Source organism: Ambystoma mexicanum, chromosome 13 (genome assembly GCF_040938575.1).
Source record: "Ambystoma mexicanum isolate Mex_15411 chromosome 13, UKY_AmexF1_1, whole genome shotgun sequence".
NCBI classification, from domain to species: Eukaryota; Metazoa; Chordata; class Amphibia; order Caudata; family Ambystomatidae; genus Ambystoma; species Ambystoma mexicanum.
Genome location: NC_090938.1, coordinates 730,968,739 through 730,987,390, shown reverse-complemented (window position 1 = coordinate 730,987,390; position 18,652 = coordinate 730,968,739). Strand labels below are relative to the sequence as shown.

The 18,652-nt window shown below is 45.4% G+C and overlaps 1 protein-coding gene across 2 annotated transcripts in view; it reads right to left on the bottom strand.

The window, feature by feature from the left end:
- Positions 1–18,652, bottom strand: part of CYP21A2 (cytochrome P450 family 21 subfamily A member 2) — a 136,224-nt gene that overhangs the window by 6,637 nt on the left and 110,935 nt on the right. Inside the window, exons 7-9 of one of the 2 annotated variants that reach the window (XM_069634955.1) lie at positions 11,593–11,799; positions 8,838–9,007; positions 4,706–4,809 (exon numbers count right to left, since the gene is read on the bottom strand). In XM_069634955.1, coding sequence (XP_069491056.1) covers positions 4,706–4,809; positions 8,838–9,007; positions 11,593–11,799 — 481 coding nt within the window. The remainder of the gene's footprint in view (positions 1–4,705; positions 4,810–8,837; positions 9,008–11,592; positions 11,800–18,652) is intronic. The other variant, XM_069634956.1, reaches the window with a different exon arrangement.

Here is an 18,652-nt window from a genome sequence, read left to right as displayed (position 1 = left end):
CCCACAGACACATTTACACATAAACATACATCTATATGTAATTGGTGCATTTTGACCAAATGTGCATGAACAAAGTGCACACGTCTACAAATAAAGGTATTATGGAAACCTTTCAGCCATCGAAGAGTTTGGCAAAGTAAATAAATAAGCTTGGGACTCTGTGAAAGAGGGTACCCCATCAAAAGAGCAAACAGGAGAGCACTAAATATACTATGTGACACCAGCTTATAGAATCACTTCAAATGTGATCATTCCAACGGAATCTCATGTGTCTTGATGTAAATACCACTGAAAAATAAGATTAAAAAGCAACCAATCCCCATTGGCACATCTTCAACGTGGGTGAGAAAATGTGCTGTCGCCCTCGATTCACATTCAAACCGGCCAAAAACATCAGGGAACAATTGGTGCAGGTATCCCACCTTACCTCACCCCAAAAAACAATTTCTACTTTCACCTCTTCAGAAGTTCCCTTATTCTAGCTTTTACGTCACCTGCATCTTCACACCATGCTTAGATTCAGGGTTATTGATAGGGTTACGGCTGCAATGAGGGTCAAGGTTAGAGTAAGGATTTACTCTCGGGTTAGATGTAAAGGTACGGATAAGGAAAGGGTTAGAGGAAGGGGCTATGGGGCACATGGAAGAATATGGGTAAGAAAAGAAAGACGGTTACAGTGCCGCTCTCCCCTGTAATGATGGAGTGAATTTTAGAAGAAGAGAGGGGTTAGGGCTGGAGTCAGGGTTAGAGCTCAAATCAGGGTTAGAGTAAGGGTTTAGTTGAGAGTTAGGGCCTCATTACACGGTAGGCGGTAAGGGTTTACCGGTAAGGGCATCGGTACCGGTAAACCCTTACCGCCTTACTACGAGGTTCCTTTGCGGGACTGACCTTAATGGCTGGTTTTACCAGCCGTTAAGGAACGGGCCCGCAAAGGGACCTTGGTGCTAATTACGGTACCGCAATTTGCGGTACCGTAATTAGCGCCTTCCCCATTCCCATTGAGCCCTATGGGGGCAAAGATGGGAATGGGGAAGTGCCTTGGTGAATGGGGAATTACCGCCCCCGCTCACCTTGGAGTAGGGCGATCATTCCGCCATCCACCAAGACGGACACGGTAAAATACAGGCGGCAACCATGACGTTAATAGCGCTATGGTTACTGCCTACCATGTAATGAGGCCCTAGTTAAGGTTAGAGATAGGGATGGGATCAAGGTTAGAGTTAGGATCGAGTTTAGGATTTAAGGGTAGGAAAAGGGTTATGTGTAGGTATATGGGGCACAGTGAAGAATATGGGTAAGAAAAGAAAAGAAAGGAGGGTGCATTGTGTCTCTCCCCTGCAATGAAGGAGTGCATTTTAGAAAAAGAGAAGGGTTAGGGCAAGGATCAGCGTTAGAGTAAGGGTTTAGCTTAGAGTTGCAGTTAGAGATACGGTTAAGGCTAGGATCAGATTGGGGTAATAGTTTAGAATAGTTTATTCATTCATTCATTCATTCATTCATTTAGTCAGACCTGTCGCCTGAGCACCCCTCCATTTTTAATCTGCCACAAATCTGAGCCTATGGGGTGATTAGATGTGGCTTTCCCTTCTTTCATCTCAGCCTTTGCTTCATCCTGCAAGTCAGGTGGCAGAGGTTACGTGGATGTGTTCATTTTATGCCATAGTTCTCCCTCATAACTGAGCGCAATAGCCAGTGTGTTAGGCACTCTGGCTATCTGTGAGGCTGCAGAGCGGGGTGTGGAGCCTATGTCCTATAATGTGTCCCCTTTATTGGCCAGTGGAGCAGTCAACAGTCATGCTGGGTTAAGTGAATGGCTTATAGCCACAACAGTTACTACGCTACCACATCTGTCCACAGGGGGGGGTCATGAAGGAATAGGGCAGTGGTATTGAGAGTTTTATATTTCTGCTCCAGCCTGGATGCTGGCAGTGGAGCTTCCGGAATCACTTATCCTGTGTCCCACAATAGGGGACACTGTACCATGATAAGAATAGGGCTCGTGGTGAGTGTCTGACAGCATTTATCCCTGTGCTGTTATCGGACATATTTATTTTCTTCTGTCAGCACCTGCAAGGCATTCACCCTCCTCAGTTGTGTGTTCTGGTCGGGGTTCATCGCCCCCTCTCATATGGGCCATCCTGTGTCTGTCCCAAAGATACGGTTCCCCAATCCCCTTCCTCCGCTTTCTCATATGGATTTTGTTCCAGAAAGGAACAATTGCCTTGTGTTAGCTAAAGGTGGTGGTGCAGAAGGTCTAGGTTCTGCTTGGCCAACCCATTGAAGAGTGGTGACATTGGATTTTTTTAGGTGGTTGTGTGGGCAGTTCTGGCATAGATTTCTCTGCCTATGATTACTTTAACCTTTGGCGTCTTTATAATTCTGCCAAAATGTCCTGTGCATTAGTGATAGTTGGAAAGGATACTCAGGACCCTCCTCTAGAAGCTGAGCTGTGTAATCCCCTGTCTCCTCTCTGGCAGCTATGACCTCCTCATTGTCAGCTCTCCATGGAACTAAGAAACCTGGATTCTCTTGAAGGATTAGACCAGGAAGATCAGCTAATTTGAGAAAACGTGATCATGTAACAGCATCTAGTGCTGCATATGGGGGCTATGGCACCAAGCTCATTGTTGGGGGTGGGGTGGACAAGCAGTGCTGTACGATGGCCAGGAACGGTAGGTTGGCTCATGGTGAGACGTCTGTGGCTGATGCGGCTGCCACGGACGAAGCTGCTGCGGAATGAGGACAGATCATGAGTGAGCCATGATTCATTGATGGAAGTCATATGCCCGTCCATGAGGTTTTCGAAATTGATGAGTGCTTGTCCATCAACAGGGATGACGACTATGCCGCGGATGGGAGTTTCTCCTTCAATTAGAATGGCTGGTTGTCCGATGTCATGGTTGCCGTTAACAAGGTTGTGCAAGGGTGTTTGAGAGTGTGACTTTGCCATCCTCAGTCTCAAGTGCTTTGATTTGTGATTGAAAGTCTTGTCTTTCTCCATTGGTTGCATGAAAAAGGCCAGATAACTCCCCTTCCTTAGGGAGTTTTGCCTTTGTGTAGGTATGAGCTCTCCTATCTCGAGGAGCATCCTTTTCAGGTGCCCTGTTCCTGGGGATGGAGGCTGGAAATCAGAAACAAAGGCAGCAACTCTACCTGTGCAACGCATGTGTGAATCCTTTGCAGATCTTTGAAGGGTCTTGTCTCTGAGCAAGATGGAGGCAATACACGCATTGGGAATGATAATCCATTGTATTCCCATACTTTTCATAGTATTTAAACAACACTTAACTCTTGGGCTGTACCAACTCCTACCTTCATTGGCAGATATTTCCCTAATGGTGGGAAGGGTGCGTCTGAAGATTGAGTGTGAAGTTAGCTGCCAGAGATGGGGACGTCTCTATGGAAACAAGAGCCGAGGCTTTGCAGCGGACTATACAGAAACAGCCAAGAGTAACACTGGGCCTCATTACGACCCTGGCACTAATGGGTTAATGGCGCCGTAAAAGACTGCAGCGCCATTAACCCATTAGCGCCTGATTACAAGGTCCCTTTGCGGGACCCGACCTTAACGGCTGGTCTACACCAGCCGTTAAAGTAGGGACCCGCAAAGGGACCTTGGTGCTAAGTACGGTACCACAATTTGCGGTACCGTACTTAGCGCCTTCCCCATTCCCATAGAGCCCAATGGTGCGAAAATGGGAATGGGGAAGGGCCATGGGTCGATGGGGAATTACCGCCCCGTCAACCTTGGAATGGGGTGGTAAATCCCCATTGAACCATGGCGGACCCGTTACAACACCGGCACCAACCATGGTACTAATAGCGCCATGGTTTAGCGCCGGTGTTGTAATGAGGGCCACTGTTTCCAAAACACACCAATAAACAGCAAATGCTGAAAACGCTCAGAGAGCTGAAGAGGACTTCCTCCCAAATGACGTGTGGTGAAGAATCTGAAGATCGCGGCCAGAAGGCAGCCTAAGCCTACCCGCCTCAATGGCTGGAGGCTAAGAAGACCAACATGTGGAGGATAGGCTTCAGGTTAAAAGCCTCTTCTTTGTCATTTTTGTGAAACTATGAATGATTCAACACTGCAGAAATTACCATTACATTATTTTAAAAAAGGTACAGATTGGAGAGGTTGGGCTCTGTTGCTTCCAGCCAATAGTGGTTAATGTCAGCATAGTTTAAAGTTGTGGCGCATTGGGTATCTAGGACAGGGGTCTGCAACCTTTGGCTCTCCTGATGTTTTGGACTAGAAATACCACTAGCCGTAGCCAGCATTGTCATTGTGGGGAATCATGGGAGTTGTAGTCCAACACATCTGCTGGGCCAAAGGTTGCAGAGCCCTGATCTAGGACAAAACCATTTACAAAACATTTGCTGTTACCAATTTGAATCCAGGCCTTTTACAGAGATAGAAGACAGGCTATCAAAGCTGTTATCTTGCTAACCCTGCCTTATTGTTACAAAGATGCACCAAGTCTTTTCGTTTTTTGTTACCCTTTCCGTTGCACTTGCTACCCAGGCAGTGTACTCTTCTTTCATGGTACCCTATATACTATAGAGTGCCTTCTTGTTACTCAAGTATTGTACGATGCTGTATTACCCAAGCCGCTGTACATTACATCCTTGTTAACCAGTAGCTTTTGTAGCCATTCGTCTTGTTACAATCACAGCTCCACAATGAGCACAACCATCACTGTACCTGGCTTGAACTGTGTGGGGCAAGCCCAGACCTTGCTGTCGTGGTGGGCACCGTACAGATTGGTGATCACTGTGGTGTCTCTTGGTATCGAATAGCCTGCAATGCTGAAATAAGTGAAAGAAGGCCTGGAATTAAAGCTCAGGGCTCTCTGATAAACACGCATTAACGAAAAAGAAAGTGCACAGGTCTATTGCGACACGATATCCAGCCTCAATCATGCGCTTCTAGCTGTACTGTGATGAGCGCCTCTTACTAGTGATAGAACATTTAAACTCTTAACTGAGTTGATCATCGAACACGTGCTGAGTCGAAGTCACAACCGCAGACCCATACTTATTGGATTGCCTTTCATGATCCAGGGACCCCCGCCAGTGGTGTCCTCAACAACAATATGCTGACTGGATTCTTAGACCCGGAACCCACGAGCCACTGGTAACACTTCATAGTTCAGTGGTGCCCTGAATCCAATGGATTTCCTACTATGACGCGTTGGCGTGTCTCATGAACCCCTGGGCTCCCTTGTGTCTTCTCAGTACCGTACCTGCAACATTTCCTGGGTTTTGTTTTGTCAAATTGGATTATCTTAACTTGGTCTTAACTAAAGAAATGTTCGCTGAATAGGTACGTGATTATGATGTATGTCTATTAGTAGGTGATCATCCAAGGATAACATTCTCAGAAGCATCATCATTGAAAGAATTCATATCATGAAGTATATTGCGAGAAAAAAACTAAATTTTAAATAATTGGCACAAAAAGACAGAATTGTTTTTATAAAAGTAACTAATGTAAGACATGTGGTTTAGCGACTACTAAGAACTTGAGCATTTGGCGCACAAGGCGTGTAATTACGTGCTTGACCAAATTTGTAGACTACGCTACTTTAGGTCCATGTGAATTAATCTACATTGGTTATATGATCTTTCCCTTAAAATGACGCAATTTACAACATTATCAGGCTATCAAAAATAAGGAAGTAAATTATCCATCCTCATTACATTTTTCAGAACACCATAAGAGTGATCCTTCTTTAATGACTGTTTTTGCCATTGCACATATCCCTGAACATGCGAGAAAATGGAAGAGAGAACTAAAGTTACGCCAGCTCGAGTCTAGATTAATTACTAAAGTAGGGACAATGAAGCCAAATGGACATAATTCAGATGAGGAATTATTTTCCTTTTTGAATTAAGATCAATGTATTGTCTGAGAGACAATGTTATTAGGTGGTTCTAAATTATATTCAATATTTTAATCGGGACACATTACTTATGTCATCTTTAACCAGATTTCATTTTAATGTGTTTCAGATTTTTTCCCCTGCACCCCCCTTTGATATGATTCATGTGCACTTGGTATTTAATATACATTGTTGAATTATCTTATGCCAATTGATGCAAAATTTGGGCTCTTGTTTATATTATTTAATTCCACTTTTTCCAGATTTATTTCTCCCCCTTTTTTCTTAGCACCTATGAATAGTCGTAAATGATCTGCATTATTGTTTTGTGAATTTTTTGTTTTGGTTTTTGCACTTGTACTTTTATCTCATAATTGATTTTAATACATGTTCTAAGCCTCCACTTAATTTGGATATGAATATCTTCCTATATCAACCACCGCTCTATGCACTATTTGCCTATAGTTCCCTGGTACCTTGGGGTCTAGTGTAGGTTTTTTCAGTAATGGGCGGACCCAAGCTTCTTTGAGGCAGGATGGCACTTGGTTGGATTGAACGAGGCGTTGATGAAGGCTGTGAAGAATGGTACCAGTGAGGGGGCGCTGTCCTTGATGAGCTGGGAGGGACATGAGTTGCCTTTGCAATTGGAGGGCTTGATGGAGTTGAGTATGGTTAGGACTTCCTCTTTTGTCATCTCCTGGAACGAGAAGGCTGGGATTCCAGATGTGGGGGTGTTCCGGTGTAGGTTGGATAGTTGTTGCGATAGGGCTTTCTGGTGACTAATGATTTTTTCTTGAAGAATATTCAGCTTGTTGAGCATGGCTTCTTGGATGTTGTTACACCATTCTTTGTCTTTATTCAAGGGGTTTGAAGGGGGAGTTGGGAACTCCAATTCTCTGAAGATTACAAAGATTTCTCTGGATCCTGATTTAGCGTTGGTGATCCTGGTATTGAAGGAGTTGGCTTTGGCAGCGATGATGGCGGATTTGTATTGTTTGGCAATGTCTTTAAAAGCTTGTTTAGTGGTGTCATTGGGGTTTGTTTGCCAAGCTGTGAGAGCCAATCGTTTTTGTGAGCGTAGTTTCAGGAGATCCTGAGTGAACCAAGAGTTGGTTTTTTTGGTGGGTCTGGCTTTCCTGTGTGCCAGGGGAGCAATGGTGTCTATGGCCTTGGTAATAATGGCGTTGTAGGTTGCTGCGAGGGTGTCCGGGTTGTTGGTGAATGGGTGTTTGAGTTCGGGAACCAAGAGGTGGGGAAGTAGTCTTTCCTTGGTTAGTTGCATGGCGCTCGTGGTGAGGGCGGGCAGCAGAGTTTCCTGAGCGGTGGGGGGGGGGGTTCTGGAATAGTTGTTATTGAAGTGGATAATGGAGTGGTCCGACCAGGCAATGGGAGAGATGATGGGCGTCGATAACTGACAGTTGTGTTGGGCGATCCAATCCAGGATGCGGCCTTTGTTGTGTGATGGTTTTAGCACTTCTTGTTTGAATCCATGTGTTGCAAGGGCGTTGTTGAACGAGGCAGCATTCCTCCTTGATTTTATTTGCCTGCTTGATTTTGTTTGCCTGACAGTGTCCCGACTAGGGGACGGAACGTGTGGCAGCATGTTGCTTCGTAGGTTTGGTTCCACATGGATATCCATGGCTTAATATTATGAGCTATTTATGCAACACAGCACCACCCAGTACCCATCACTGGAAGCTCGCCTCCAGTTCAGCTGTGTGTCACTTAGCTGAAATGACCTATTTTCTGGTGTTTGCTCAACATGCCACAGTGCTCCAACCACAAGGATTCAGACTATACTACACTGATGATTGCTAATTAGGGAGAAATATGTTTGCAGTAGCATGCACCTTTGCAAGCTGTCTGTCTTGGGATAAAAATACTATGTATCAAATAGCACTGCCCTATAGAAAAGGATGCTAATATAACCAGACTGCTTATTAATTTGCAAATTAACATTTACCCTGCATGCAAATGAAACTCACAGTTGAAGTGCTTTAAAAAAATCAAATGTACTGACCACATACCTACAACTGGCAGTAACAAATGATATTATAACTAACCTGACTGCAAACTAATCTACAAATGACGATTTAACCTGCATAGAATTGAAACTGTTTAAGTGCCTTGAAAAAGCCCAGGTAGGGGGGAAACAGTTGCATGCGCCTCCAAAAAGGAGTAATGTTGGCACCACGTACAAAATACTTTAAGAGGTCAAATAAATCTCTAAAAATATAAAACACAAGACTGAGTCTGACTAAGGTTGTTTACTCAACAAAAGCCTAGGCGTGAATCTTCGCAAATCGACTGACTAGTGGGTATCAGCCAACACTAAGTTCCGCTGCCAGGCAACACAACTAAGTAAATACCAATTTGTAAAGAATACAGGGAAGGCGCGCCACCCTCTACTCAAGACCTCACTGGCACTGCTATTTTCCCGGAGTAAACAAACAATCCATTTACAAGAAATAACGTTTTCAAAATTAGGTTTTATGGTTTTCAGAATCGGCTAAATTATTATTTTTTTTTAAAGTCAAAGGACTGTTGCTGGTGATTTGCTTTTCATATTATGGGGAAATGAGTTACTTGAGTTTTCTGATGGATAACCCATTCATTATTTTTGTGCAGGACTTCCTTTCAGCAATTTCAGCACAGGTGTCATTTTTCTGCATTCTCACTAGGGGCATAATTCGAAAATGCATTGCTAATCTTGCAAGTTTGTGAAGTGAAAAGATCACGGATTTTGCCACACTACAGCAGAGAAATGGGCATTTTGCACACCCCATATTTTCTCCCAATAAATGTGAAATGTATTGTAACAAGCCCCGATAGAATCTCCCCCAGTGCGTGATCGCGGTGCAGCATAAGGGGAACCACATAAACAGGAAACAGGATTTAGGTCTTTGGACAAAATGGCTGTCATCTGTGCCTAGCCCGCTCTGGAAACGTCACCTGGTGTCCCGCGTAGTACGATGAGGCACTGCCAGTGGCGCCACAGGTCGCAGCCTCAGGATCTCATAAATGGTGGCATTGAGGAAGGGAAGGTGTTCCCTGTCACTGTAGGTAGGTTGACGTCCTCCACTCAAGGCATCGCATAGCTCAGAGTAGATAGTGTCCTGTACCTGTAAAGAGGCAAAGAGTTTCCCATTAGATTAAGCAAACCACTATACGCAATGGGGTGGCCATTTTGTCGTAAACCAAACACTGAAACGGGTGCCATCTTGCATCCTGATGTTTGTGTAATAAATCAAATGGGAGATGTAGTTAGAGTGAGAGAAGGAATCATTCCTGTTTAAAAAGCAGAGACATGATTAACAGATCTGCCCACTGAGCTTCCAGTGCATCTGGAAGGGGTGGACTCCAGAAAGACTCACCGGACCTGTTTCTAGTATCAAATCTGCCTCCACGTGACGAATCTCCCAGAGTAGTTGCCATGGCCTCCTCCCTATTGTCTGCAAGATGGAACCCATCGTGCCCTGATCCGCTGGAGCTTGGCTGAATGCTAAACCCTCTCCTTGGGCACGATATCATCGGGAAATCTCCAGAAAAGAGACGACTAGTTGTCACAAATCTTCATGAAACGGACAAAGAAGTTATAATGAGTAAATGTTTTTTTTTTTTTTTTAACTAGGCTACTTGACTTCCAATGATGCCAAATGCATCCTGGGTTGGGAAATGTATACACATGAGCGATCTCTAGAATTGGTTCCCGGGACCTGAATGTGCTCTAAAATGTGTGTACACGTGGAAATACAGAGCACCTGATGTGTGCGTCACTTCCTCTGCCTCTCTTTCCTGCAACTGGAAGAGTCTCTCCTGAATGCCTTTTTTTTGTCTTAAGTACACTTTGAAGAACCTAAAAGCATCTGTCTTGCCCTTCCCTGCTTTTTCCTGGAAAGAAGCCCTCTTGCCCTCGGAAGTGGAGCAGGCCTGTTTTCTTGATTCTGAAAGCTGGTCACTAGGGTTGCAGTGCTACAAGCTTCCTCCAGAATGATGAACAGCAGGGCATTCAATGCAGAAAGCACACTGACCAGTCGATTTAACAAACTACTCTTTAATGGGAGAAAAGTAACCAAAAAGTTGTAAATCAAAAGAAGGGGAAAGGTTTGGGAGGCTGGACAAACATTCAAAATAATCATTCCTTCCTGATCACCCTGAAGGAAAATTGGCCTGCCTGCATTAACATGGGTCAAACATTCCAAACGTTCAGAAATGGCTCCCCCACAGTCCAAACCCTAACTCCCTGAGGGGAGGAGAGGAGGGTGATAAAGTGGCAAAGAAAGGCTACAAACACAGGGAGGGATGCAGGAGGGTATAGCGTGGCTGCGCGCCCGTCCTGTTAGGGGGACCACAGTTCTGCAAAGGGGAGGAGGCACTTATGCCCTAAAGTGTTGTGCTAACTGGGTTGTGTTTCCAAGGCAGATTTGGAGGATTGTAAATGAGTGCACTGTAATGTTGGATGCCCGAGGGGCTCGAGGGTGTGCTCTGGCACCCCTGGAATATTCGTGGCCTGTTTGCCTGGGCGTCTCCAGTTTATACTCCAGAACGCTAATCCTATGGCTGGCACACCTGAGCCAAACGTGGCAAGTCAAGGAAAGACATTAAATAAAGCAGCTTGATGCCAAAGAGGCTAGGACTAAGAGCTTTTTCCATGTCATGGGTCTCGGGAGGATAGCTCGCCTTGGAAGCAGACGACACGGAGCAACAGAGGTTCGATTCCCGGTCCGCACTCAGAAACCCTTGGGTATTAAGCGCGTTATAAATAACAAATGATATTATATTGTGCTAAACTTTATTCAATTCACGTGAGAAAGAGTGGTGCCTTCCTTGGGAGTAGGCTATCAGCGTACAGTAATACTTAGCTTCTATAGTGAGTAACTATAGCTTGAGAGCCCTCTGCAGGATGTGTTCGTTAGACTATATGAAAGATGGTCGTGGATGGGCGACGAAATAGGGTAGGAAGGAAAAGAAGGGCCAGAGGCCTGCCCTTCTGCATGCCCTGACAGACTGGCACCCTTCTCTCACATCACACGCTCTGCACCTCATTTTACACCACAGCGAAGCCAATTCACAGGACTGAGGAGCAGGGAGGCAAGCTTTCGAGCAACAGACCAACGAACTTCAACACCAGTGCGCCCAAATATCAGCACTCAGGGGCACCTCATGTAGCCAAAGTGCAGGAGGGAATGGGCGTGAGAAAGAAGTGAATTCGCCCCAAAACAGACAGTCAGGCAGGAGAAATGATGATCTGGGCAGCTTGTACACATGGACATTCACATTCAGAATGGGTTGCATGTCGGCAATGCTGGCTTTGTACGCATGGATCTCACTCACGTAACTGAATACAAGCAAAGCCTGTGTCCTCTGTTTCATTGCATGCTTCTGAATGGTAACTTTCAATAGTCTTGAATACCTGGGTTGTGTCTTTTTATGGCAGTCGGACTTATGTTAACTTTGGTTTCGCCACTGCATCTCATAGGAGGTGGCTGTGCCCTTGGAGGCAAGATGCACTGGCCCTATTGTTGTGGCAGGGATATTTTTAAGGCTGGTTTCTCCACATTCTCCACTATCAGAGAAATCTCCCCCACAGTCACACACTTTGAAAACGTATATTCCTTGCACAAAAAGCAAGGGGAAGAGTCACTACCTTTATTGAGGAAAGCCTAAGCCGAAAGAGCGGTCAGTGGCCGAGCAGGCGGCTCCATACCTGACGATGGTGTATGAGGAAAGCCACAGTCCATGTCAGGGTAGACGCCGTTGTCTCGGTGCCGCCGATGAACAAGTCCGCGATGGCCATGTGGACGTGTTGCTCGTCAAAGTCGCCCATGCTGTTCAGGGTCTCCACTCCGCGTTCCTTCAGGAACAGGATCATGTTGTCTGTGATGTCTCGGATCTCGTGGGCCTGGAAAGTTTTCTGAAAACGAGACCTCTTGTTGATTACTAGAAAATGGGCAAAGGTAGAAGAGGCGATTACAGGACCTCGGGTCAGATGGAGAACAGGAAAGGAGGTCACCTTAGTAAAGCTGCTATATCACGTGTTTCCCTGGACCGCATGAGACCACTGGGCAGGCAGAAGACCACCATAGGTTCCTAGCGGTGAGCTGCCAAGGGATTTAAAAGGCAGAGATGTGATGCTGACCATTCGCCTCCTTCAGGGTGATCTACAAAGGACATTCAATGGATGGGCAGCCTGCAGAGTGCTCTTCCCATTCCACCATCCACAGATTGCTCCAATAGGATGACAAGCATGAGTCAGGGAATGTAGACTGAGTTATGGCACCCATCTAGACTGTCTACTTCACCCGGGTCACATCCAAGCGTGGTGGCATGGCAACATGGACACTGAAATGTCTGCAGGATCTGTTTCTGCTGCCCCCAGGATGGTGGGTGTCTTGGCGGTGCTCACTGGTGGCAGTGCCCTCTTGCAGGAAGCCAACGGATCCTATGCCGTGCACCCCCAGGCTTGGCTATGGTTTACTTCCTTTCAGTCCTCGGTTTGAGTGTGCCCCCACCTCTCCACTGGTACTGCCATAGCTGTAAACCACTGCCCCCTTACCCCCTGCCTGGGCACCTCCCTGAGTGTGCTCTACTAGCTGCTATCAACTACCGCTTCTTTCACTATTTGTACAATTCCTTCGCAATCCCATCCCAGATCTTCACCAGCTCCCTGTCTGCTACTCCCTGCTGGGATTCTTTTGGGCACTATGTTAGAGAAACCTCCTGCAGGTGAAGAGTGATTATGCTTCACATGCATCTATGCCCTGAAGCTCACCAGGCATTGCTCATGGTGATATGGTCTATATAGTATGGCCAGTTCTATAGGTGACCTCTCCAAAAGAACAATTACTGATTGAACGTGATTTAGGGATGGGAACAGTCTAGCGACTGAGACAGTCCAGGGTGTCGAAACTCCAGGGCTGGAGACATTCCAGGCATGGTGACAGTCCAGCAGTGAAGACTGTCCATGGATGGGGACAGTCCAGGGATGGGAGGAATCTAGCGATGGGCACAATGCAGGGATGGGGACAGTTTACGGTCGGGGGCAGAGTCCACATATAGAGACAGCCCAGGGATGGGGACTGTTCAGGGATGGACACAATCCATCCAGGGATGGGGACAGTCCAAGGATGGTGAAGGTCCAGGGATTGGGAAGGTACAGGGATGGAGACAATCCAAACCAGGGATGGGGACAGTCCAGGTATGGAAAAAGCCCAGGGATGGGGACAGTCCAGGGATGGACACAATCCAAACCAAACCAAGCATGAGGACAGTCCAGGGATGGGGACAGTCCAGTTATGGAAACAGCCCAGGGATGGGGACAGTCCAGGGATGAACACAATCCAAACCAAGCATGAGCACAGTCCAGGGATGGGGACAGTCCAGGTATGGAAACAGCCCAGGGATGGGGACAGTCCAGGGATGGACACAATCCAAACCAAGCATGAGGACAGTCCAGGGATGGGGACAGTCCAGGTATGGAAACAGCCCGGGGATGGGGACAGTCCAGTGATGGACACAATCCAAACCAAGAATGAGGATAGTCCAGGGATGGGGACAGTCCAGGGATGGGGACAGTCCAGGTATGTGGAAGGTCCAGGGATTGGGAAGGTACATGGATTGGGAAGATACAGCGATGGGGACAATCCAGAGAGAAAGAGAAAATCCAGGGATGGAGACCATCCAGGGATGGGAAAAGTCTAGGGATGGGACGAATCCAGAGAGGGGTACCGTCCAGTGATGGGGATAGTTTAGAGACGAAAGAGTCCACGGATGGGAACATTTCAGGGATGGCGGCAAGAGTCTAGGAATCGAGAGATTCAAGAGATGGGGACAGCTCAGGCAGGGTAGGAGACTGTCCAGGGACGAGTGCGAATGGTATGCCCAGATATGGGTCCCTTGTCTGCTGAACCTAGAGACCGAATCTACTGCTCACTGATGAGGCCCAACAAGGCTGAAACATGTCTGGAGATGCTTCTGGTCTTGTGGAGAAGGGATGTGATCAAGCAGTTTGGGCTGGACTGCCGCTCTTGGGGTGGGACCATGCCTGATTTGCATGTGGTCTTTCCCCTTTATGTAATGGCTTGGCAGGCGAAGAACGGTGCTCTGGGGGGTTGCCCAGAGCAATGCCAGTGGTTAAGATTCATTCTAAACCTCGTTTGTCTAGGGATGGGAAGAATCCAGAGATGGGGACAGCAAAGGCAACAGTGTAAGGATTGGGAAGGTCCATGGATGAAGAAAGTCCAGAGATGGGAACCGTCCAGAGATGGGGATGGTCCAAGGATGGAGAAAATCCAGGGAGAGAGAAAATACAGGGATGGACATAGTTCAGGGATGGCGCAGCCTAGGGTTGTGTGCTAATATAATGTTGCTCAGCTTAAACCAGATGTCCTATATGGGGAGGGTCGTGAATCCATACTCATTGGAGGAAACAGGAGAGGACATATGAGTGATGTTTAAGTTATAAATGAACCATCCTGTGCAGGAATTCCTGAAGGTTGGAGTTGGAACAGTCGTGATGCCAAGCCAAGGCTGTACTCCTAACCCTTCCCGTGTGGTTAATTAGATGGGCATGGTGCCAATGCTTCACTCTCACCCTTATCAGTAGATTCATCATAGTGCCAAGGGCCCTCTCACACACCTACCTATAAATCAGTGCTTGGTGCCACGGCTCTCCTCTACCTACAGACTACACTGGAATGCTCTTGGTGCCAATAACACTCCCTACCTGTAGCTCACAGTAGAATGGTATCAGGTAATAATATCGCCATATATATGGTCGCCGTAAATAATATCGCCGGGAAAATGTTGTGGCGATATTATTTGGGTGACCATATATATGGGGACAGGGGCAAAAAAAAAGGAAAAAAAATGTTTAAAAAAAAGAAAAGTTTGGGGGTTGCGGGGGTGTCCCCCGCATGTTCCATGCAATAATGTCGCCACAAAAAACAGCCATTTTTTTGGCGAGATTTTTGCATGGCGAGATTTTTTTGGCGACATTATTACATGGAACCAGTAGAATGTTTGGTGCCAAGGCTTCTCTCCCACCCCATTTGTAGGTCATAGTAGAATGCATTTGGTGCCAAGGCTCCTCCCGACCTGAACATCACAGTAGATGGGATATGTGAGTCAGCTCTTCTCTTACCCTTTCTGGTAGATCACAGTAGATGGGCGTGGTGAGAAAGCTCTTCTCTTACCCCTTCCTGTAGATCACAGTAGATGGGCTATGTGAGTAAGCTCTTCTCTTACCCCTTCCTGTAGATCACAGTAGATGGGCGTGGTGAGTAAGCTCTTCTCTTACCCCTTCCTGTAGATCACAGTAGATGGGCGTGGTGAGAAAGCTCTTCTCCTACCCCTTCCTGTAGATCACAGAAGTTTGGGCTTGCCAAGTAAGCTCTTCTCTTACCCCTTCCTGTAGATCACAGTAGATGGGCGTGGTGAGAAAGCTCTTCTCTTGCCCCTTCCTGTAGATCACAGTAAATGGGCGTGGTGAGAAAGCTCTTCTCTTACCCCTTCCTGTAGATCACAGTAGATGGGCGTGGTGAGAAAGCTCTTCTCATACCCCTTCGTGTAGATCACAGTAGATGGGCTTGGCAAGTAAGCTCTTCTCTTACCCCTTCCTCTAGATCACAGTAGATGGGCTATGTGAGTCAGCTCTTCTCTTACCCCTTCCTGTAGATCACAGTAGATGGGCGTGGTGAGTAAGCTCTTCTCCTACCCCTTCCTGTAGATCACAGTAGATGGGCGTGGTGAGTAAGCTCTTCTCTTACCCCTTCCTGTAGATAACAGTAGATGGGCGTGGTGAGAAAGCTCTTCTCTTACCCCTTCCTGTAGATCACAGTAGATGGGCTTGGCAAGTAAGCTCTTCTCTTACCCCTTCCTGTAGATCACAGTAGATGGGCGTGGTGAGAAAGCTCTTCTCTTACCCCTTCCTGTAGATCACAGTAGATGGGCTTGGCAAGTAAGCTCTTCTCTTACCCCGTCCTGTAGATCACAGTAGATGGGCTTGACATGTAAGCTCTTCTCTTACCCCTTCCTGTAGATCACAGTAGATGGGCGTGGCAAGTAAGCTCTTCTCTTACCCCTTCCTGTAGATCACAGTAGATGGGCGTGGTGAGAATGGGCGTGGCGAGAAAGCTCTTCTCTTACCCCTTCCTGTAGATCACAGTAGATGGGCTTGGCGAGTATGCTCTTCTCTTACTCCTTCCTGTAAATCACAGTAGATGGGCTTGGAAAGTAAGCTCTTCTGTTACCCCTTCCTGTAGATCACAGTAGATGGGCTTGGCAAGTAAGCTCTTCTCTTACCCCTTCCTGTAGATCACAGTAGATGGGCGTGGTGAGAAAGCTCTTCTCTTACCCCTTCCTGTAGATCACAGTAGATTGGCTTGGCGAGTAAGCTCTTCTCTTACCCCTCCCTGTCGATCACAGTAGACTATGATTGGTGCCAAGAATTTCCTTGATCCCTACCTTTAGGTCACAGCATAGCCGGCAAGGTGCTAGGACCAACTCTCTTCCCGCGTGTATATCAGTAGAAAGAACATGGCACCAACATTACCTGCTGACTACTATCTTTAGAGTGGTAAAATGGAAGGTTGCCAAGATGACAAATATACAATCCATTGAAAAGGTTTAATCTGTATACTTATGATACAAGTCTTAGTATCTGTATGTATGTCTATACCAAAAGACTATTTCCTTTCCACCCCTAATTTACCCATACTTTCTAGCATAGGGCCATTCAACAACTACCCATGTAGGTGTCACACATCTTTTTATTCCCATAATGCACATTTATTTCTGCATCCCACCTGTGTTTTTGTATTTCGCTGCTACAGCACACTAAAACTACTGCAACATTAAATAGATTCCCTATTACTCTGCAAGATCCACTCACCTCTATAACCAGTCTCAGAAACTCAGGGTAAATCCTAACATCGGGATCCTATCACTAAAGTCTAAAGTAAGTAGGTAGACCTCTGCATCCCCTGGCCACTTGTTTTCTAGAAAATCGTAAATCTCTCTACATGTGGACAATATGTTTCACGAGTCCTATTTTAATATCTGCCTTCATCAGGAGTTTTATAGATTCAGAGACTCTAAATCAACACAGTACCACCTTCTAGTGATTTCTTGCAAAACTCAAATCATATTTTGAGTTTCCCACTCTGTAATAGACTCACATACGCACAAGCAGCTTTCAATATACCTCTACTGTCCTCAAAATGGCCTCCACCCAACAAGGTGAAATACACTGCCTATATGGCCACCATGTTGGACTAGTGTTTAACCATGCTTCTTAGATCTCAATCAATAATTTAACTCTGTTTACTTCTAAATTTATACTCTGATTTATTAGTCATAGTGTTTGAGTATGACGCGAGGCTGGTACATTGAGGGAAGACGTATTTTGCAGTTGCAGTGAATGTAAGTACTTTTAGCAACCGTATATGGTGAACTCTGCTAATAGTGGTTCTTTACATGATTAGTTGAAGCTTAAGATTGCCATTTGGATTCATGGTTTTCAGCAGATTTGCAATAAAGTTTCCACTCTAAAGTATTGAAATAATTTCAAGATACGAAAGCAAAACTGAGTTCTTTAAACAAAAATAGATGAGGACTGTTCTAACCATATGATGTGGTGCCTACCATAAATATGGGTATGTTAAAATATAGAAAAGGGACTTGATAGTAATATTTGCTTTCAATGGTGAAAACTGACAATACTTTAAGGGGGTTCGATGTTGGTTTTGGTTTAACATTGAACTCATTGAGTAATTAATAAATTATGAGATGAGAAGAAAAAAATAGAGACCCAATTGAGAGAGGGCCACTGTGTAAGATAGCGTCACAGGATTTGATATGTAGATGATATTTTGAATAGTGTGTTCAGAGATCTGGTTCTTGCATAGATGAGGGATTCAAGAATTTAAAGTAGATTAAGCAGAGGGCCGAGGAAATACATTTAATTGTATATTGTATATGATATGCAGATAAAAAGATGCTGTGAAGCATTAGACGAGTACACATTTATCATGGCATTATGCAACTAAGTGCGATGACTGAGAGTTTTTTAAATTGTACATCATTTTTTGGAAGTGGACATATGAATATTGAAATCTTTTAATGATGGTAGTTAATATTTGATTATTTTACAGGGATGGAAACCCTCAGAATATCTGATCAGCTGCACACCTCGTGTGAGATGCATGCGATATTTGGAATAGTGAGATTGGTGATCTGGTTCTCGATCACAGGTTGGGCTGAAGAATGTGATGTAGATAAGCAAATAGGACTTAACGTAGAGGCGATTTGTTAAATCTGCAGACACATTAATGACAAATGTGCACATACACAATACTCAGCAAGTAAACATAAATTATATTGTAGAGAGCCAGGAAATCCACATTTAATTGGATTTGATGTGTAAATAAATGGTGCTTGCGACGGATCAGGTGAGTACAGATTGAGTATGGGATTATGAAACTACGTTCAGATAAATGAGACTTTATTAAATTGTATATTATTTATAAGCCAAGGATACATTAATATTGAAGTTTCTGAATGAGGGTGGTTTGTATGTGATTCTATTACAGAGTGGGAAAACCTCAGAATCTGATTAATTTTAGGAAGACATCAGCAGACAGTGGCAATATGTTGATTCTTGTTTGTTTGTTTGTTTTATTTATTTGTATAGCACTCCAAACCCAGAGGTAGAAGGGCCTTAAAGAAGATGGTTACATATTATGATATATACAGTTTCAATATACAGC